The sequence below is a fragment of the Athene cunicularia genome, assembly GCF_003259725.1.
Source record: "Athene cunicularia isolate RWA chromosome 3 unlocalized genomic scaffold, athCun1 chr3_part1, whole genome shotgun sequence".
NCBI classification, from domain to species: domain Eukaryota; kingdom Metazoa; phylum Chordata; class Aves; order Strigiformes; family Strigidae; genus Athene; species Athene cunicularia.
In genome coordinates this window covers 85,624,118-85,640,481 of record NW_020799097.1, presented here as the reverse complement: position 1 = coordinate 85,640,481, position 16,364 = coordinate 85,624,118, and the positions used below count along the sequence as shown (strand labels likewise).

Genomic DNA, 16,364 nt, shown 5'->3' with positions numbered 1-16,364 from the left:
TTGTAGATGTAATTTGTAATGTTCATATTTTCTATGAATGAAGTATAATAGAGAAGCTGAAGATGTTGGAGAACATTAAGTGGACATAAGTTTCAGTTGACAAATGTGTTGTGATACAGCTATGGAAAAGTAATCCTACTGTAGGTATCACTTTGTTGCGATACATATTTGCTTTTTCATTAAGTAAATCTTTAGCAAATTAAATCTTTCTAATTTCTTGCATTTGAATTATGTTATTTTTTTTCAACTGGGTTGACAGCTCTGCTGGTTCATTTTAGCACCTGCCATGGTATGCTTTTGACTTACTGTTTTGTAAAGGTCTATTCTGTCATTTTCAGATGCAGTTTTGACTCAGTCCTCTTAATAAGTTTTCATCATTTGAGGTGTCTCTTCTTGACTGTAGTTTGTGTAATGGGCCAGTGTTTACATGCATTTTGGTTATTATGCAGATTATGCTCAAGACTACATTTGCTACCCTTGCATAATTTCACTAAATGACATAAAATAAAAGAGAAGATAAATGCCTGGCATTTGGTACTGAGAGGAATGCAGATGGGTTGCTTTTTATTTTCTTTAGCTTCTCTTTTAGTGAATACAGAGTGGTAATGAATGAATTAAGTTACTGCATTGTCTTGCTTTTTCTTAGAGAGGTTTGGAATACTTCTTAAATGCTTTTCCAAGCATCAAACATTGAATTACTCTGGAGAGTGCTTTTAATAATATTTCTGTTCAGTTTCAAGTAGGCCATACTATGTGAAGAAGTTTTTCATAAAAGATTGTATCCACTTTCAAGGTTTTGTTTTATTTTGTACTTTATGACATTTTAAATAGCTGTGGGATTTTTTCTGTGTATGTAATATGTCATGTTGTTTATTGGAAAATTTAAGTTTTGTAGGAATACTACTTACAGTTTTATTGCTTACAAATAACTTCTAAATTGTTAATTTTCCTCTTCTTTGTTACATTTCTAAAGATACACTCTAAATTTCCAAGATACAAGTTTTATTGCAGAAATCTAAGGTTAAATAAGAAGCAAAACGTCCTTTAATTTAAGCTTTCACTTGGTGTTGTACAGAGGACCTGAGCTTAAAACCAAATGAGGTAGTTCTTTTTAGTAGGAAAATGTAATGACACACATGCAAGTTACTTGCTGTGTTCTGTGAACATTTGCCATGTTTGTTTATTGAACGTTGTGATAGTGAAGCGTTAATGTAGCAATTATCTTGATAATAAGCGGTCAAATGTTAAAAGCTTTCTGACAACTTGATGTATGACTTTGGCATGAACTAGCTGCTTGTTCATTTTGAAGAAGCTCACCTCCAATTAAATTTGCCTAGTTGCATGAAGCAGAGCCTCTGACTGTAAATCTGGAGCCTGTCACTTCCTGTGATTGCTGGGTTCAGTACATGCTATTGAGAGTGCTGTATTTTCAGAGGCTTTTTGTATTCTGCTCACAGTGTTTGCTGAGCAGTAACTGTAGCTAAAAATAACTAAAGTGAATTTCTCTGTCTCTCTCTTTTTCTTCTTCCAGGATGACGTAGCTTTGCCAAGGATTTATCAGCTAAGCAGAAAATGAGCTTAACATCCTGGTTTTTGGTGAGCAGTGGAGGCACCCGCCATAGGCTGCCACGAGAAATGATTTTTGTTGGAAGAGATGACTGTGAGCTGATGTTACAGGTAATTGCATCAGCCTTCCATGTGCTACTGCTCAAATTGTGAACTTAATGCACCAGTTTTGTATTCCTTTTGAAAATTAAATTCCCCAGATACTGAGGGAGCGATTGTTTTGATTAATCTTTTGTGTTCATAGAAAAACGTTAGTTTAAATATATTGCCATCAGTCATACAGTTACTGTCGAACTGCAGAGGACCACATTTTCTTAATACAAATCACATATAGAATGCTAGAATACAAGATGAAATAAAATTTGCAATATGATCAGTAAACCAAGTAGGCTCCATAAAATGTGATATTGCTAAGTGCACTGGATGGTTTTGAAAAGAGATTTCTTTTTCTGCAACTTGTTATCTAATTTAGTCACATGATTTGATATAACTATCCTGATGTCCTGATCTTTCTGTACAAAGGCAAACGACATTAGTACGGAAGAGTATTTCTCTGTGTCTGAGGAAGTTGAATGACTCAAAAATACAAGTCTTAGTCAAAACAGTTTGGCACTTCAGTAGTTTCCTCAGCTTTGCGGATCACTATGCAGAACTCTTAGAGATGTATAACTGTATTGTTATGTAGCCACACTGCAGGCACTTTCTCCTGTTAAAGCTCTGGTTGTCTGAGCTGCTTCTTTCTAGTATATATAATTTTTGAATGGTTAATAGTAATATTTTGGGAGTTTCTTCTTGAATTCTTGTCTTTGTTTACTGTAGAGCTCTTAAGGAGATTGAACTTCAAAACTAATATTCTCAACCCTTCCTACCATTCAATAAAATATTTTCTTTTGGATTTTAAGAGTTGTGTATGTGGCCGTTAATCTCACTTGAAATTGAAGTGCCTAGAAATTTATGTGTCTTACTCAGAATGTAATATCTCTAGTAAACTGATTTGGCTCTCAACCTCCAAAGGCATCCAAAAGTTTTATTGGTTATGGAGGTACTTTGTCCTGTTAGAAAGTAGTTGAAAATACTCTTAATTTCACTTTAAAGACAGGCAGAATGATGTCTTGTTGATTTATGTGGGAACTTTTAAAAAAAAGTCCAAACAAACAAACACAAAACCTCCCCAACACCCAAAACAATGAAAAAAATGCTACCAAAAAACTCCACCACATTGGTTTCTGTCCAAAAGATTATAATAAATACATGCTTTTATTTTACCACTAATTTGTAGTGGGTTGTTTTCTCTGAATAAGGGAGCCTTTTCTTCCTTCTCTTTCCCCTGGGCTCTCTCCTCTCCATTGCTTGATCAGTCCTTAGAGTGAAGCTGAATTCTCAGGCATTTATTATTTTGTGTTACAAAACTTGAAGTCATCATCACCTTCAAAAGTAGCTGTCTCTTTGATTAATATTGTGAATAGATTCCAGTCATTTATAAATGTTTTTTGTTGTGCATTGACTTCAGAGGTAGCCTGGGCCTGGTGATTCTCAAAAACTATTCTCTTTAGCCTGCTGCTATGTTAGATCTACATGCCAGCATGACTGTAACATCACATACCACTTCAGGGGGAGGAACCCACTAAAAGAGAAGCTAATAATGTGTTCTTGTTCTGTATGTATAGCTCTTTGTGTAGGACCTTCCTTTCCACCCGACAACTTGGTTGTTCTCTTACTGCAAAGCATGTGGGCAATGCATGATAAAGAAAGCAGAATTTAATGCTTTTATTCATAATTTCTTGACAGAAAACATGTTATAAAAGCCTTATTAAAAAGCATTTCACTTCTGATGCATGCTTGATACAACTAGACTTCAGATCTGTACTTAAGACTGTTCTTCTAAGAGAGTTTGTTCATGTCTGGGAATACAGATTTGTTTTAAATGTGTTATTTTGTAAATATGCTCAAACATAGTGTGCAGTCTTGGTATTTAGCTATCTGCTCCAATACCTCACCCTGCTTGTGGATAGACACCACATTTTCCCCTTCTTTCACCATTTTTTAGAAAACTTTTTGAATCTTGATGGGAAAATAATCTCCAAGATAAAGAAATCTACCTTATTCATAGTATCAAAATTATTTCCAAGGAAGAATACTCTTGTTTTCTGTATTCTGAACATTTTCTTAGTAGTCTGGATTGGACTGAAGAGTCTTTGTCTAAAATAATGGCAGTTAGAAATTTATTTTAACTGAGGATGGAGTTTTCTTCTTAATATTCATACAACTCTTAGCACAGTTATTCTGTGATTTTTATTATTTCTGCAGTCATATGTAAATCCTTGTACTGGGTCATCTGGGTTGGAGTTAAATTTTCTTTATAGAAGCCCTTATGATACTATGTTTTGGATTTGTGACAAAAACACTGTTGATAACACACCAATATTTTAGCTATTGCTGAAGAGTGTGTGCACAGTTTCAAGGCATTCTCTCTCATCCTGCTCCTACACACATGTGACTGTAGGGGTGCACAAGAAGTTGAGAGGGAACACAACCAGGACAGGTGATCCAAACTCACCAAAGGGACATTCCGTGCTATATAATGTCATGCTCGGCCATAAAAACTGAGGGCAGGGGATTTGGGGAAGGTAACTACTGCTCGAAGACTGGCTGAGCATCGGTCTGCTTGTGGGAGGTGGTGAGTGATTGCCTTTGCATCACTTGTTTTATTTCTTCTTTCTTCTTCCTCTTTCCTCCACTGCTTAAACTGTCTTTAACTCCACCCATGAGTTTTCTTGCTTTTGCTCTTCCTCTTCTATTCCCCCATCCCACTGGGGCAGGGGGAAGTGAGTGAGCGGCTGTGTGGTGCTTAGCTGCCAGACAGGGAACCACAGTCTTATAAAAAGTAATTTTGACAGTGCTTAAATTTGAATGGAAAGCTGCAATACCAAATCAGAAGGAAAAATGGCATTTGAAAGGTCTGCAGTGTTTGCACCTGTAAAAATCATCCGCAATGAATAAAAAATGTGTCCACTTATATGCAAGTAATCTGAGCCTGAGAAGAACTTTTTAAAGTTCTGCAGAATTTCAGGTGTTTCTCTAAAAGTCACAGACTTGAGTAATTATTCTTACCATTTCTGAAGATGTGACAAAATATCATGAAGCCTTAAGTATCTTTCCATTTTGACTTATTTTTGATAGGATGTAGCACATAAAGATAATAATTGATATACTAATACAATATGTATTTGAATAACATAATTGAAAGAGGTTCAGAAATTTTTTCCATACCCTAGCTAAAGATAGGGTAATTCTTGTGTCTGCATTGCTGTATCACTTGAGTGTGGAAAATGTAATCTCTGCTCGACATTGTAGGCTCAGCAGAACACCCACATCAGTGAATTTGATTTTATTGAGATAGCTTGCTTTCACTTGAGGAACGGTTACTCATTTAGTGGGAAATGAACTATCTTTCTTTATCTTCATCTACCATTAAGAACAGTTAACTGATGTAGTATACAACTGCAGCTTTTATTAGTATGGGCCTTTTTCATTTGTCCTTCTCTTCCTTAATTCTCCCCTTTCCCTTTGTATCCTGGCTCCCCTTCTATACCGCTCAGGACTGCAGAGCAAATTGGCTTAAATGAGAAGTCTAAAAGTAAAATAATAAGTATGAGCAGAAGAGGACTGATTTCACTCCTTTGAGGAGAAAACAAACCAGTCAAAAGATGGCATATAAAGGAAGAATAAGGAAGTAAATTGAAAAGAAGCAAGTCTCAAGAAAGGGAGGAGGAGTGAGATGCTAAATGTGGGATTCTGAGAAGAGAAAGCATTTCCTTCTTGATGCCTTGAACTGGCTAATGCACTTGATGACCTAGGACTCCTAGAACTGGCAGACTGCAAGCTGGTACAGAAATAAGTACAGTTGTCTCAGACAGAAAGTTACCATTTTCAGTGCTCTTTAGCCCTGAACAATGAGGTGCGTAGCATGGATAGAAGATACAAACCTGAAGCTGGAAAGAATGCTGTTGGAAGAAATTTACTGCTGTGCCATCATGTCAGAACACCGCACTAGCAGAATTACCAGGAATCAGACTGAGATCAGTCCCGCACAACTGGGGAGCATGAGCTGTGGGCTCCATCTAGTTGGGAACTTTTCTAGATGTCAAGATGCTGACCACATGCATATTTGAAGGAAGTGTATGTGCAGCCCTGCTTCTTCCTTGCTTGCAGTCAGCACTTCAGGCTACAAACACTTGGCCATGGGCAAATGCTAAGAGAGGGACTTAGCTGTTAGGGAAGTGGTGTTCTCAGAGGAAATAGTAACAGGGTTTGTTCCTGATCTATGGGTTAGCATTTGGATGTGAAATGTGAAAGTCCTTAAGGAAGGACTGATAAAGAGTTAGAACTAATGGGAATAGTAATTCAGGAACTGCTCAGACATTTGGTGAAGAGACTATAGCTAATTTGTTTAGGAAATTGAGATCAAGGAAAACCAATTTGAATGCTTATATACTAAGGTAAGTATCCCATGCAACATAATAGAGTATTTACTGAGGCATGACAGGAAACAGTGTGTTTCAGAGGGAACAGCAATATCACAGACTCACACTCATGCTCCAAAAGATGCATGTAGTTAAGGAGAGGGAGAGAAAAGTGAAGTTGAAGATGTTAGATAAAACATCAGTGATACTATGGTGAACTGAAAAATATAAATTTGGATAAGGTATAGCTGGATCTGACTTATAATTGCATTTGGGGAAACATTAAGAAAATAATTCTTCTGAATTAAATTTAAAATTTTGCTGTGAGCATATGGGCATCCGGGGCTGGAGTTAGATATGATTAGGGATTGAGTTTTTTCATATGCAGGAGCAACTCTTTTATTTAATTTGAATAAATGTGATACATAGAAAATAATCACACTACTTTAAGAAATATCCATTAACACTATCTGGATCTGTTTTTGAAATACTTTATTTTATATAATTTTTTTAATACAATTTAGTCACGAAGTGTGGACAAGCAGCATGCTGTGCTTAACTATGATGCCTCTACGGATGTACATTTGGTGAAGGATTTGGGCAGCTTGAATGGGGTAAGTTAACATCAGAAATGAATAGCTTGCCATATCTTTTGTATGTTTTCTTGATTTAAAGGGTTTTTGAGCAAAGAGAGTATGACTTAACAAGTGTACATTAATATCCTTTTAATGCAAAATTGGAAATGAGGGAACATTCAAAAGGAGAATGTAGTTTTTGCAGGGGTTTTCCACTCCATATTATTTAAAGGGCTGCAGTAAATTCCATTAATAAGAGGGCCTTTGCAGTAGGGAAAACACTCTAAAAGAATAAAAAGGAATATATTACTCTTCTGTATTTCAGAAATGTAGAGAAAAAAAATCTTGATTATATTGTAAAAAAGAAAAAAGATATTTCAATCTCTCATACCTGGTTAAATAGATTTTTATTTCATACACTATTTTTTTTCCTTTTTTCAGACAGAAAAGAATGTTAAACTGTACTTCATGTGTGAAAAAAAGAATTAAGTATGCAATAACTATTTGCAATAACCATATAATTTTTCAGTATGCTTTTTGTCAAAATGTCTGAATAATGTGTGTAAAATTATTACAGACTAATACAGGAAAAATGCAAAGTTATGAGCAAAGTAAAGTTTCATATGACATTTTACATTTTCAGGCTTTTCTAGGAATTACATATAAAATATTCTGGGTAAGCACCTTTTATAAAAGTTTTGCATATTATAATAGATTATTAAAAACTTAGTAACTATGTTTTTTTAGCCCTTTAGATACTTCTTTATGAGCTGTTTATACACACTAGTCATGATTGTTACTTTATATAACTTTAAATGTTTGTCTGTGTCATAAATATGTCCAGAATACAGTGAGAGTTTATCTGTGATTGCTTATTTGAATTAATATTTAGAAAGCTAGTGGTAGTGAATAGCTTTGTCAGATGTTTAAAAAAATAGAAGATGAAGACATCTCAAGTTACTGCCTGTTAGCATTGATTTAGGTTTTGGTGTTTGAAGTGCATTTCAAACTAAAAATACTATTCATTTTTCTCTGTTAGCTTTTCTGCATTTTTAAGGTAACTAACAGCCTTCCAAAGAGTCAGTCTCAATTCTATATGAAACCAGTATAAACTGAAGGGTTATATCCTTTGAACATTTGTAGATATATAGAAACTCTACTCCTTAAATATTTAATATACCTCCGTGTTTTGAAAGTCAGTGTACTGTTTAAAGGCAGTGATCAAAAATGAATTCAGTGCATAGTAATTATTTGCTGAGCCATTTGATTTTATTCCCTAATTCTAGGGGTCAATAAGCATGCCTTTGGATTTTCATTGCTTTGTCACAAAATGAGTTTAATAAAAATATATGTAAAGAGGCCTTCCTTCGACTCATTTCTTTGCCTGTGATAAAGAACTTTCAGTTATTTGCTTTGCTTGATCTGATTCATTCTGATTCACTTGTTCGATAGCTGTTTACCCAGAGACATCAAAGGAACTCTTTCTTCCCACAGTTTTGGGACAGGGAGTATTAAGTCCCAGAAGTTCAGTCCTTGCTCTTTGTCTTTACAGTGTTTCCTTTACTGTCTCTTTCCAACTGTGCTTTTCTTACATACCTCTACCTAGCTGGTTTCAGGTCAAAAGAAGACGCACATAATTTTCTAACACTGCTTAATTGTGTGGCAGAACAGTATATGCAGTGGCTCTCTACTATGCAGTGAACTACTAACTAGGCAATAATTTTTCTAGTCTAGCTACTGTTTCCAATGAAAACACCACCCTGAGAGCCACGTTCCTCTGTTAGTGCTTCATCAGCTTCTACCTGTTCGTATTTTGCTTGCTTCTTCGAGAGCAAACGTTTATTTTGGGTCTCCTCAGTTAGTTCCATTTCTTTGGAGAACAGATAAAGACTTTTCTTAGTATACAGGATGACTCTATTCTTGGTGTAATGCACTTTAACCACTCAAAATAATTTGAGTTTAAGGGGAGATGGCTACTGCCAATACATGGGGGGTTTATTTTGAGTTTTTTGAGTTCCAAATAATTTTATGAGATGAACTGTAATTGCACCTGATGCCCTAATGCCTGAATATTCTTATCTATGTGGTTGGTGCACACCAAGTTCAGTGAAAAGGTTACAGCAGTCTTCATCTTGGACTTCGTACATCTAACTTTGAAAATAAAGCAAAAGTAAATTTTAGTCAGATTTACACGATGTAAAGTTTTATTTCTAATAATCCATCATGTTGACTTCTGGTCATTACTGCTTTTATTTCATATTAAAAAGATTAAGGAATTTCTCTTTTCTGAAGAAAATGTACGTGGTTGCTAAGATGTTACCTGTTATTTCACCAGTATCAACAGAATTCAACCGTATTTTCTCCTTTGACTTGTGACATCAAAAACATACCAGGAAAATTGTCAAACATCCATGGACCTCTTGAATAAAGATCCTCTCAGGGATACTTACAGGATAGTGAAGTCCCTTCAGATTGTTTTAGGAATGGATTTCAAAGTGCTCAGCAAACTTTGTGAAGGGTTAAAGAGAGTTGACGCTCACTATTTGAATAAACCTTTGGAAATCCCGGGAATATATAAAAATGTGTATAGAGTGATTTAAAGGGTGAAAAGGATTCTTTATTTATATAGTAACAGACTTTTTCAATCTAGCTTTGTCTTGCATCTCAAAACCTGCTGTGGGATTTGAATAGTCCAGTGGCAAAGCAACTAAGGCTTGGTTCTTGTATGCCATCAATTGAGTCATGAGGATGTCTGTAGACTGCACACACATTCTTCAGAGTTCTCTGGGTTGAGTATACTGCATGCACATGAATTTCAGAACTCTGACCCAGGAGTAAAAATGAAAACGTACATATATATATAAACACGTCTGCAAGGCAGCCTAAATTTTGTTGATTCACTAATATTCAGGCTGCCTTGAGGGTATTCTTCACATGGGTTTTTTGCTCTGGACTCTCCCAGTGTTAAAGTGGAATAAATATGCATTAAACACCACTCAAAGTTTCATGCTTACAAACCAGTAAATAGTTGTACCTTGAATTCTTATTTCTCATGGAAGATAGTTTCTCTGAAGTTGGTAAGCAATTTTTTAAGTAATGAAATAAACATAATTTTCATTTAGAAAAAGAAAATAAAACAGAAGATCCCTTTCCTGATTTGGGGAAGAATATTGTTTCTGTCTTTCCAGACTTCATCTAATACTAGATTTAGATGAACAACAGAAGCATTAAGATTCAGATTCTTGGTTTTCTTAATTATTCAATTTTATTATTTTTGTGCCTGTAGCCCTAAGTTCAAAGTGCTTAAAAAATGGCATATTTCAGCTACTACTTTCCTTAAAAACATGTTGTTGTAGAATTCTTAAGTTAGAAGCAGGATGATCCTGTGATGTTGCAATATTCTGAGTCCCCAAGTCTGGCATAAACCAATAGTAAATGTGTTTCAGAAAGGCACTCTGGATTTAATCTTCTATCTGTAGTATTAACGTGTTAATAACTTGTTATGATAAGTAAAAATGAGCAAGAAACTATAAATTTTTTGAGGTATGAGAAAAGATATGACTGATAAATAATTCGTAAATAATGCAAGTCTCATACCAGCTAATCCATAAATATTTTATTTGCCTTGAATTTGCCCTAAGTTAAGGCTTCATTTTGTATTTTGAAAGCAGAAGGAAGTAACACCAAGGGACAAGAGACTTTTCACATATAGCTGATTATTCATGTTTCTTACAAGGAAGATGCTACGTTCTTATAAGTCCAGATGTTGCATTCTTTTCAGGTAAAAGGAGAGGGAAGATTTCAAGAAAGCCAGGGGGGAATATAGGTGAGATGAACTTAGAGTGTAAATTGTAGCTTCTTAATGCAGATTTCAATTGAGCTTTGAGGAGTAGTTTAAGGCAAGATGCTGTGCAGGTTTTTTGTCAGCTTACACTGTAGATTCTTCAAGGATCTGTAACTCCGAAAGTCTCTTAAATATGATACAGAGTTAAATTTACTGTTTTCTTTTTATTCTTCGGCCTGATCTCTAGTTTTTGTAATTGAGAGCTTAATATTCTAAATATTCTATTCTGCTAGACAAAACATGTCTTCACCCTTTTATATTTCTCCATCACTCAATTCAGAAGATACTGACACAATATACAGTTTTCTCTGAAGGTAACAAATTTCACTTTAAGAAACCATTCTTTTTCACAGTTAGAGATTCAGCCTAATTTGGAGAGTTCTCAGGATGAGCAGAAGGGTCAGTTTGAGAGCTATCATTGGGAGGTGGGAGGTTGTGGGAGAAGTCCCTATCTGTAGGTTTAAGCATCCCCTCCAACAGCAAAAGGGCAAGATGTGAAAAGAACACACTCTGCCTCTGACACCCACTCCTGCTGCAGTGTGTTACCATCCTTGGTTTCTGGTAGCTGAAGTCATCACATGCACCTTCAAGTCTTGCTGATGTTAATAGCCTGGGCAGTTTGCTTGACATTGAGAGCTTACCTTCCTAAGACTGTAAATCAGTCTTTAAAGACGGAGATCAGTTCCAATGAAGGAATAAACTCCTCCAACTACATGCGCGTGCACACACACACACACACACACACACACACACACTCACTCTTCTTACAAGGGCTTGTGTCTGTTTTAGAATTTCATGTAAGTGACTTTCTAGAATTTTCTTTAGGGTTTAAATACTCTAACTTCGAGACCTATTTAGGTTTTTTCCCAGAGAGATTAAATTGTTTTCCAACTCTCTGATACCATTTTGATTTGAACATGTTATTATTTTTCCTTCTTGCTGCCTCTGTAATTAGTCTTTGTATATATCTCAGGTGTTCTCTTGAAATTTATACCAGCATGTATTTGCAAATTCCTTGTTGGTTTTTGCTGTTGGGTTTAATCTGGACCTTGAAAATGGAGTGATTGGTAATCTGTACTGCCTCTTAACAGCCAACAGATATGGCTGGTGAAATTGGGCAAACTTTCGGGTACATAAATCATTCTCCAAATCACTGAAAGCCTGTGTGATTTCTCCAACTATGTTTCCAATGGTGATTTCAAGGAGGAGAGGCTTACTTATTGTGCAGTACCTGAGTTTTCTAAAGGTATTGTCAGGTTTATGGAATTTGCTTTGCTTTGCTGCTAGCTGGTATAATAATGTTATTTCTGCTTAAAAATGTTGTTACACCTACTCTTTCAACAGTCACAGTATATTGTATTCTTTATTACTGCTATTTGGAGTTACTCGGGAGCACTAACTTTGTCCATTTTTCCTCTAAGTCCTTTGACAACATTCAGAAATTATAAGCTACCTCAGTACTCTCATATCCAATGTTAAATGCTGGACAAATGTGATGATAAATTAATTCTGACAGCTAATTGGGATTGAAAAAGAAAAGTACAAGAAAAATAATGAGAGGAAGTGCTAATTTGAGGGAACATTAAACAGCAATTCAGTAAATATTGCTAACAAGATTAACAAGAAACTTTTCAAGGCCAGTGCGATGTCAGCAGCCTGGTTAGCAACTGGTGTTTAAGCTTTCTTTGGAAATATTTAGTGAAGCGGGTGGCAATTTGAGCTTATAGTTTAATTCCCCAGTGAATCACCAGTAGAAAATTTTCAGTGCTGAAAACTTTCTTATAAAACTATTTAAGTGATTTGTCATTTTATTATTTTGGAATTTAACAGTATCTTTATCTGTCCTCATTATTTCTTTAGACATTTGTGAATGACGTGAGGATTCCAGAACAGACATACATCACTCTGAAGTTAGAAGACAAATTGAGATTTGGATATGATATCCTTGTCATAGAAATGGGCAGTATCAGGACACGTTTTTCCTGTTAAAAGTATGGTTGTGTTAAATTAAAGATTCTCATATTATTTGAGAAGCAACTTTGAAATATTTATTTCATTACTACAAAAATGCCTATATTAGAGAAAATGGCAGGCTTTAGCATACTGTAACTTCATCAGAACTATTGATAAAATACATGTAATTGTTTTTCACTGTATGAAACTTCATCCTCCAATTACAATTTCATTGGAATGTGTAACTTTAAGAAATATTACTTCTTTTTTTTTGAGGTAAATACCCAAATATTTCTATCATCTGAGAGTCTATACAAGTAGAGAAGATTACAAGTAATTATTCAGCAAACCACCAAAGGGGGGAAAAAATATGAGAACTTGTATTATTACAACATATCTACTCAGTGTTCTATTTACAAATAGTAAATAATTGCACTGTGCATTTGCTTTGTTATGATTGTACATGCTAGTTCTAACAGTGACATATTTGTAGAAGTGTCACCACTCCAATGGCAGAATAGGCTGCAGAGCTTCTGCTTTTCTGTAAAATCCTCTTGTGATCTGAGAAATCTTTCCAGTATTTTCCTTAGCATTTCCTACATAATAATCTTTTTACTGTTGTCAGGGGAGAGATGAGAGTCCCTGAAGAAGCACTTAAGGTAACAACATGCAGTTCCTAGGTGGTCTTCTGTCATTGTATAGTTAGTGGTAACATAGGGATTTTTTCCACTCTTTGAGGGTTTTTTTTCCTCTATTTAATATCATGTAGCATGAAAAATTCACAAGCCAGCTCCAGTTGTCCCAAAAATCTTCAGAGACAGATGGATCGAAGCAAACAAGCTCCAAATGCTCAGAGTCCAAGGTAACAGACTCCACAGCTGAAGTGCACCACAAATCTACAGAAGGACTGAAAACTGAAGAGAAATCAGTGGGTAAGGTTCATTTTTGCTGCAGAAGCACAAAAACTTGAAAAGGGTGTTCATTTGCTTTGGTAGGATACTTGTGCAATTCTGTAGATAATAAAAACTCCACAGGTGAAACTTTAAACCTACTTTGTATGATTGATTACTTTCATAACTGAATTTCTGCCTTTTGTACTGTAGCATCCACATGTTAAGAAAACTTTTAAAAGGACATTTAATCAACATTTATCAGATTTTGCATTTCTCTTTCCCCAAATCACAAACTTTCAGTATTTGTGGCAGGAACGTGCTATTTTTTGCTGTTTAACTGAAAGCATTTGTCCAGGAACAGTTTGTAGTTTTTACCACCACCATTGTCAAGTGTTCTCTTTTTTTAAAAATTATTTTTTATTCGGGTAGGTGTTTTGTTGGTTTGTTTTATAGATATTAGAATTCGTTGTTAGATGCATCAGGATAGACCCTAAGTGTTCTATTGTGGTATAAAAATCTGTAGAAACTAGCTTTGGTCTTATTTCTACATCATCTTTCATTTTTATGTAATCTGTCATAGTGGTGAGAAAGGAATTGGTTATTGTTGCTTCATTAATATGGAGCTGACTTGGTCTGTACAATTTTGTTTAGGTTTAATCTGTTCTTGTGGAAGACACACTTCAAAGAGTTCTCTTCCCCACATCTAGGATTATGTGGTATAAGTAATTAACCTGTTTATTTTGTTGGTTGATCTAGCATCCTCTTAAGGTTACATAAAGCCTATCCATTACTTCAGTCTTCCCATTCAGTATGGTTTTTCAGCATTTGGGTCCTCTCAATTTTTCATAAACTAGCAGGTTTTTTATCCTCATCTCCATTTTTCTTTTCACTCTTCTAAAAATAAGAAAGTGATAGGGATTTATATTTGAGTGCAAGTCTTAGAAGCTTTTTGGGGATTCATTGTCTCACTGTTGCTGTATATATGCATAGCTGTTTACTATTGCTAATTCAATGCACAAGCATCAGTTTTTAAAAACACTTCAGTATTGAATAAAGTGTAATGCTGTTTAAAAAAAGTAGTACTTAGTATCTTCAAATCATATTGACACTTCTGGCATGGCAATGAAATTATGTATCATCTTTGGAATGGCAGTGAATAAAACATTGAATAAAAATGTTGAAATTCATGATGGGCAAAGTAACAGACTGGGGTGGATTTGAACAGATCATGTTATTTTATATAAAGACTGTTTAAAGTATCTTCAGAACGTCTGTATGATAGTGGAATAGCTAAGAGATCAAGAAATCAGGTCAAAACTAATCCAATGACTTTATCATCAAGGTAGAAATCTTAATTATGGTTTTTCTTTTTTAATTCAATCTTTAAATTTAAATGTGTTTAATCATCTATACATCCTATATAAAAAATAACATTTTATAATTGCATTGTAACTATTACCTTTTTTAAGAAAAAAAAAAAAAAAAAAAAGGTTGTGCCCAGTAATGTTTTGCACAAGGTAGCTTTTAGCACTCTGTAGTAGCTGTCAGCAATTTGGAACCTTGGCAACATTGCAAAATTTGATCAGTTTTTCATGCAGTGAGTTCAGATTTCATTGAAAGGTCAATGTGGATAAAAGTGAGAATCTTCTCACAGAAATAGCAACAGACAGCTTTTAGGAATGTTCTGCTATGCTGATGACTTCAAACTAAAAGCAGAAAATAATGTTTACAGATACATCAGGGTAACAATAAGCGATGTCAGCTGCCTTTGCATAATCATTTGTGCCAAAAGTTTTGATCAAGTCATTAGTAAGCTTTTATAGTTAGAACCCGGATCAGTTATCCAGCCACCAAGTTTATTTTGTATTTAGGCAAATGCGTGCAACCAATTCACTTCAGCTTCCAGGAGGAACGATCCCAGCAAACAACTCACTCTACATGTTATTTTAACCTAAATATCATAACTAAGCAGAAAAATAATTTCCTCTGCTTTGGGCTGAATTTATAGATCTTTCTGCTATGCCTCGTGGAACACCTTTGTATGGACAGCCAGCCTGGTGGGGTGATGATGAAGCTGATGAAAAAAGTGGTTGTAAGCCAGATAGCAAGCATGAAGAAAAAATGCATGAGACGGGGGCTTCAGGTAAGTTTGTTGTCTCTATTTTTGTGGGTTTTTTTCTCTTTAGTAAAGTGCAGGTATTCTTAACTGGGGAACTAAACAAATATTGATGTTTGGAAGTTTCATAGACAGTTTGCATAGATGAAAGCCTATTAAAATTAGGTTTTTTTCTGTGAGAAACTGCATTTCTAGAGACCAATTTCACATATACTGTATCAGGTTTCTAGTATATAATACAATTTGTTATCAATAAATATAGAAAATAATATTACCTGAACCAGTGTGTCTTATCTATCAATTTAATCCATATCTGTCATTTTATGTGCTTGAAATTAGAGATTGCATAGGGATATTTTATCAAAACAGTTTCTGAAAATAAATGGTGCTGCATTATTTGTGTATTTGACTTTCAGCATATAAGGTGATCTATGCTAATGTTTTCTCCTGTAATTCAATAATGCTGCATTAGTAGGAATTGCTTTTCATGGTTCTTACAGCAAAGATTTGCATAGTCTAAAGTTAAACTGGTAATGTTTCTTTCCACATAATACAGATTTTTTTTTTTTAGTTGGCTTGTCTCTACATAGTATATATTGCCAAAACTTAAATCTCAGTGTCTATAATTAGGCTACCAAATCTATCACCAGGCATATAAAGTGAGTGCTATTCTAATAAAGACAATAACCTTAAAAGTTACTAAAGTTAGGACAGAATTCAACCATTTTTGTTTAGGTGTTTAGACATGCGTTTAAGGCCCAACGGTTTTAAGTTTGCAGTTTTTTAAAATATTTAACTGAGGTGGGAATTTCTCTATTCCTGTAATAGTAGTTGCCTTGGTTATCTGAATCCTATTTTGCAAGAATGGGAGTAAACTCTACAAACATGTAAAATCAGCTATACTTACACTTCAGTCTAATAAAGTCAACGTCTTTGGAGTTAACTTTTTATCAT

At 34.9% G+C, this 16,364-nt stretch overlaps 1 protein-coding gene across 8 annotated transcripts in view; it reads left to right on the top strand.

Annotated features, from left to right (window-relative positions):
* CEP170 (centrosomal protein 170) overlaps positions 1-16,364 on the top strand; it is a 100,636-nt gene that overhangs the window by 20,466 nt on the left and 63,806 nt on the right. For all 8 annotated transcript variants that reach the window (XR_003397990.1, XM_026844743.1, XM_026844740.1 and 5 more), the window contains exons 2-7: positions 1,532-1,677; positions 6,554-6,643; positions 12,309-12,387; positions 13,002-13,060; positions 13,171-13,333; positions 15,303-15,437. Coding sequence is in view for 7 of the 8 variants with exons in the window: in XM_026844743.1 (XP_026700544.1) it covers positions 1,573-1,677; positions 6,554-6,643; positions 12,309-12,387; positions 13,002-13,060; positions 13,171-13,333; positions 15,303-15,437 (631 nt within the window). In the remaining variant the exon portion in view is untranslated. The remainder of the gene's footprint in view (positions 1-1,531; positions 1,678-6,553; positions 6,644-12,308; positions 12,388-13,001; positions 13,061-13,170; positions 13,334-15,302; positions 15,438-16,364) is intronic.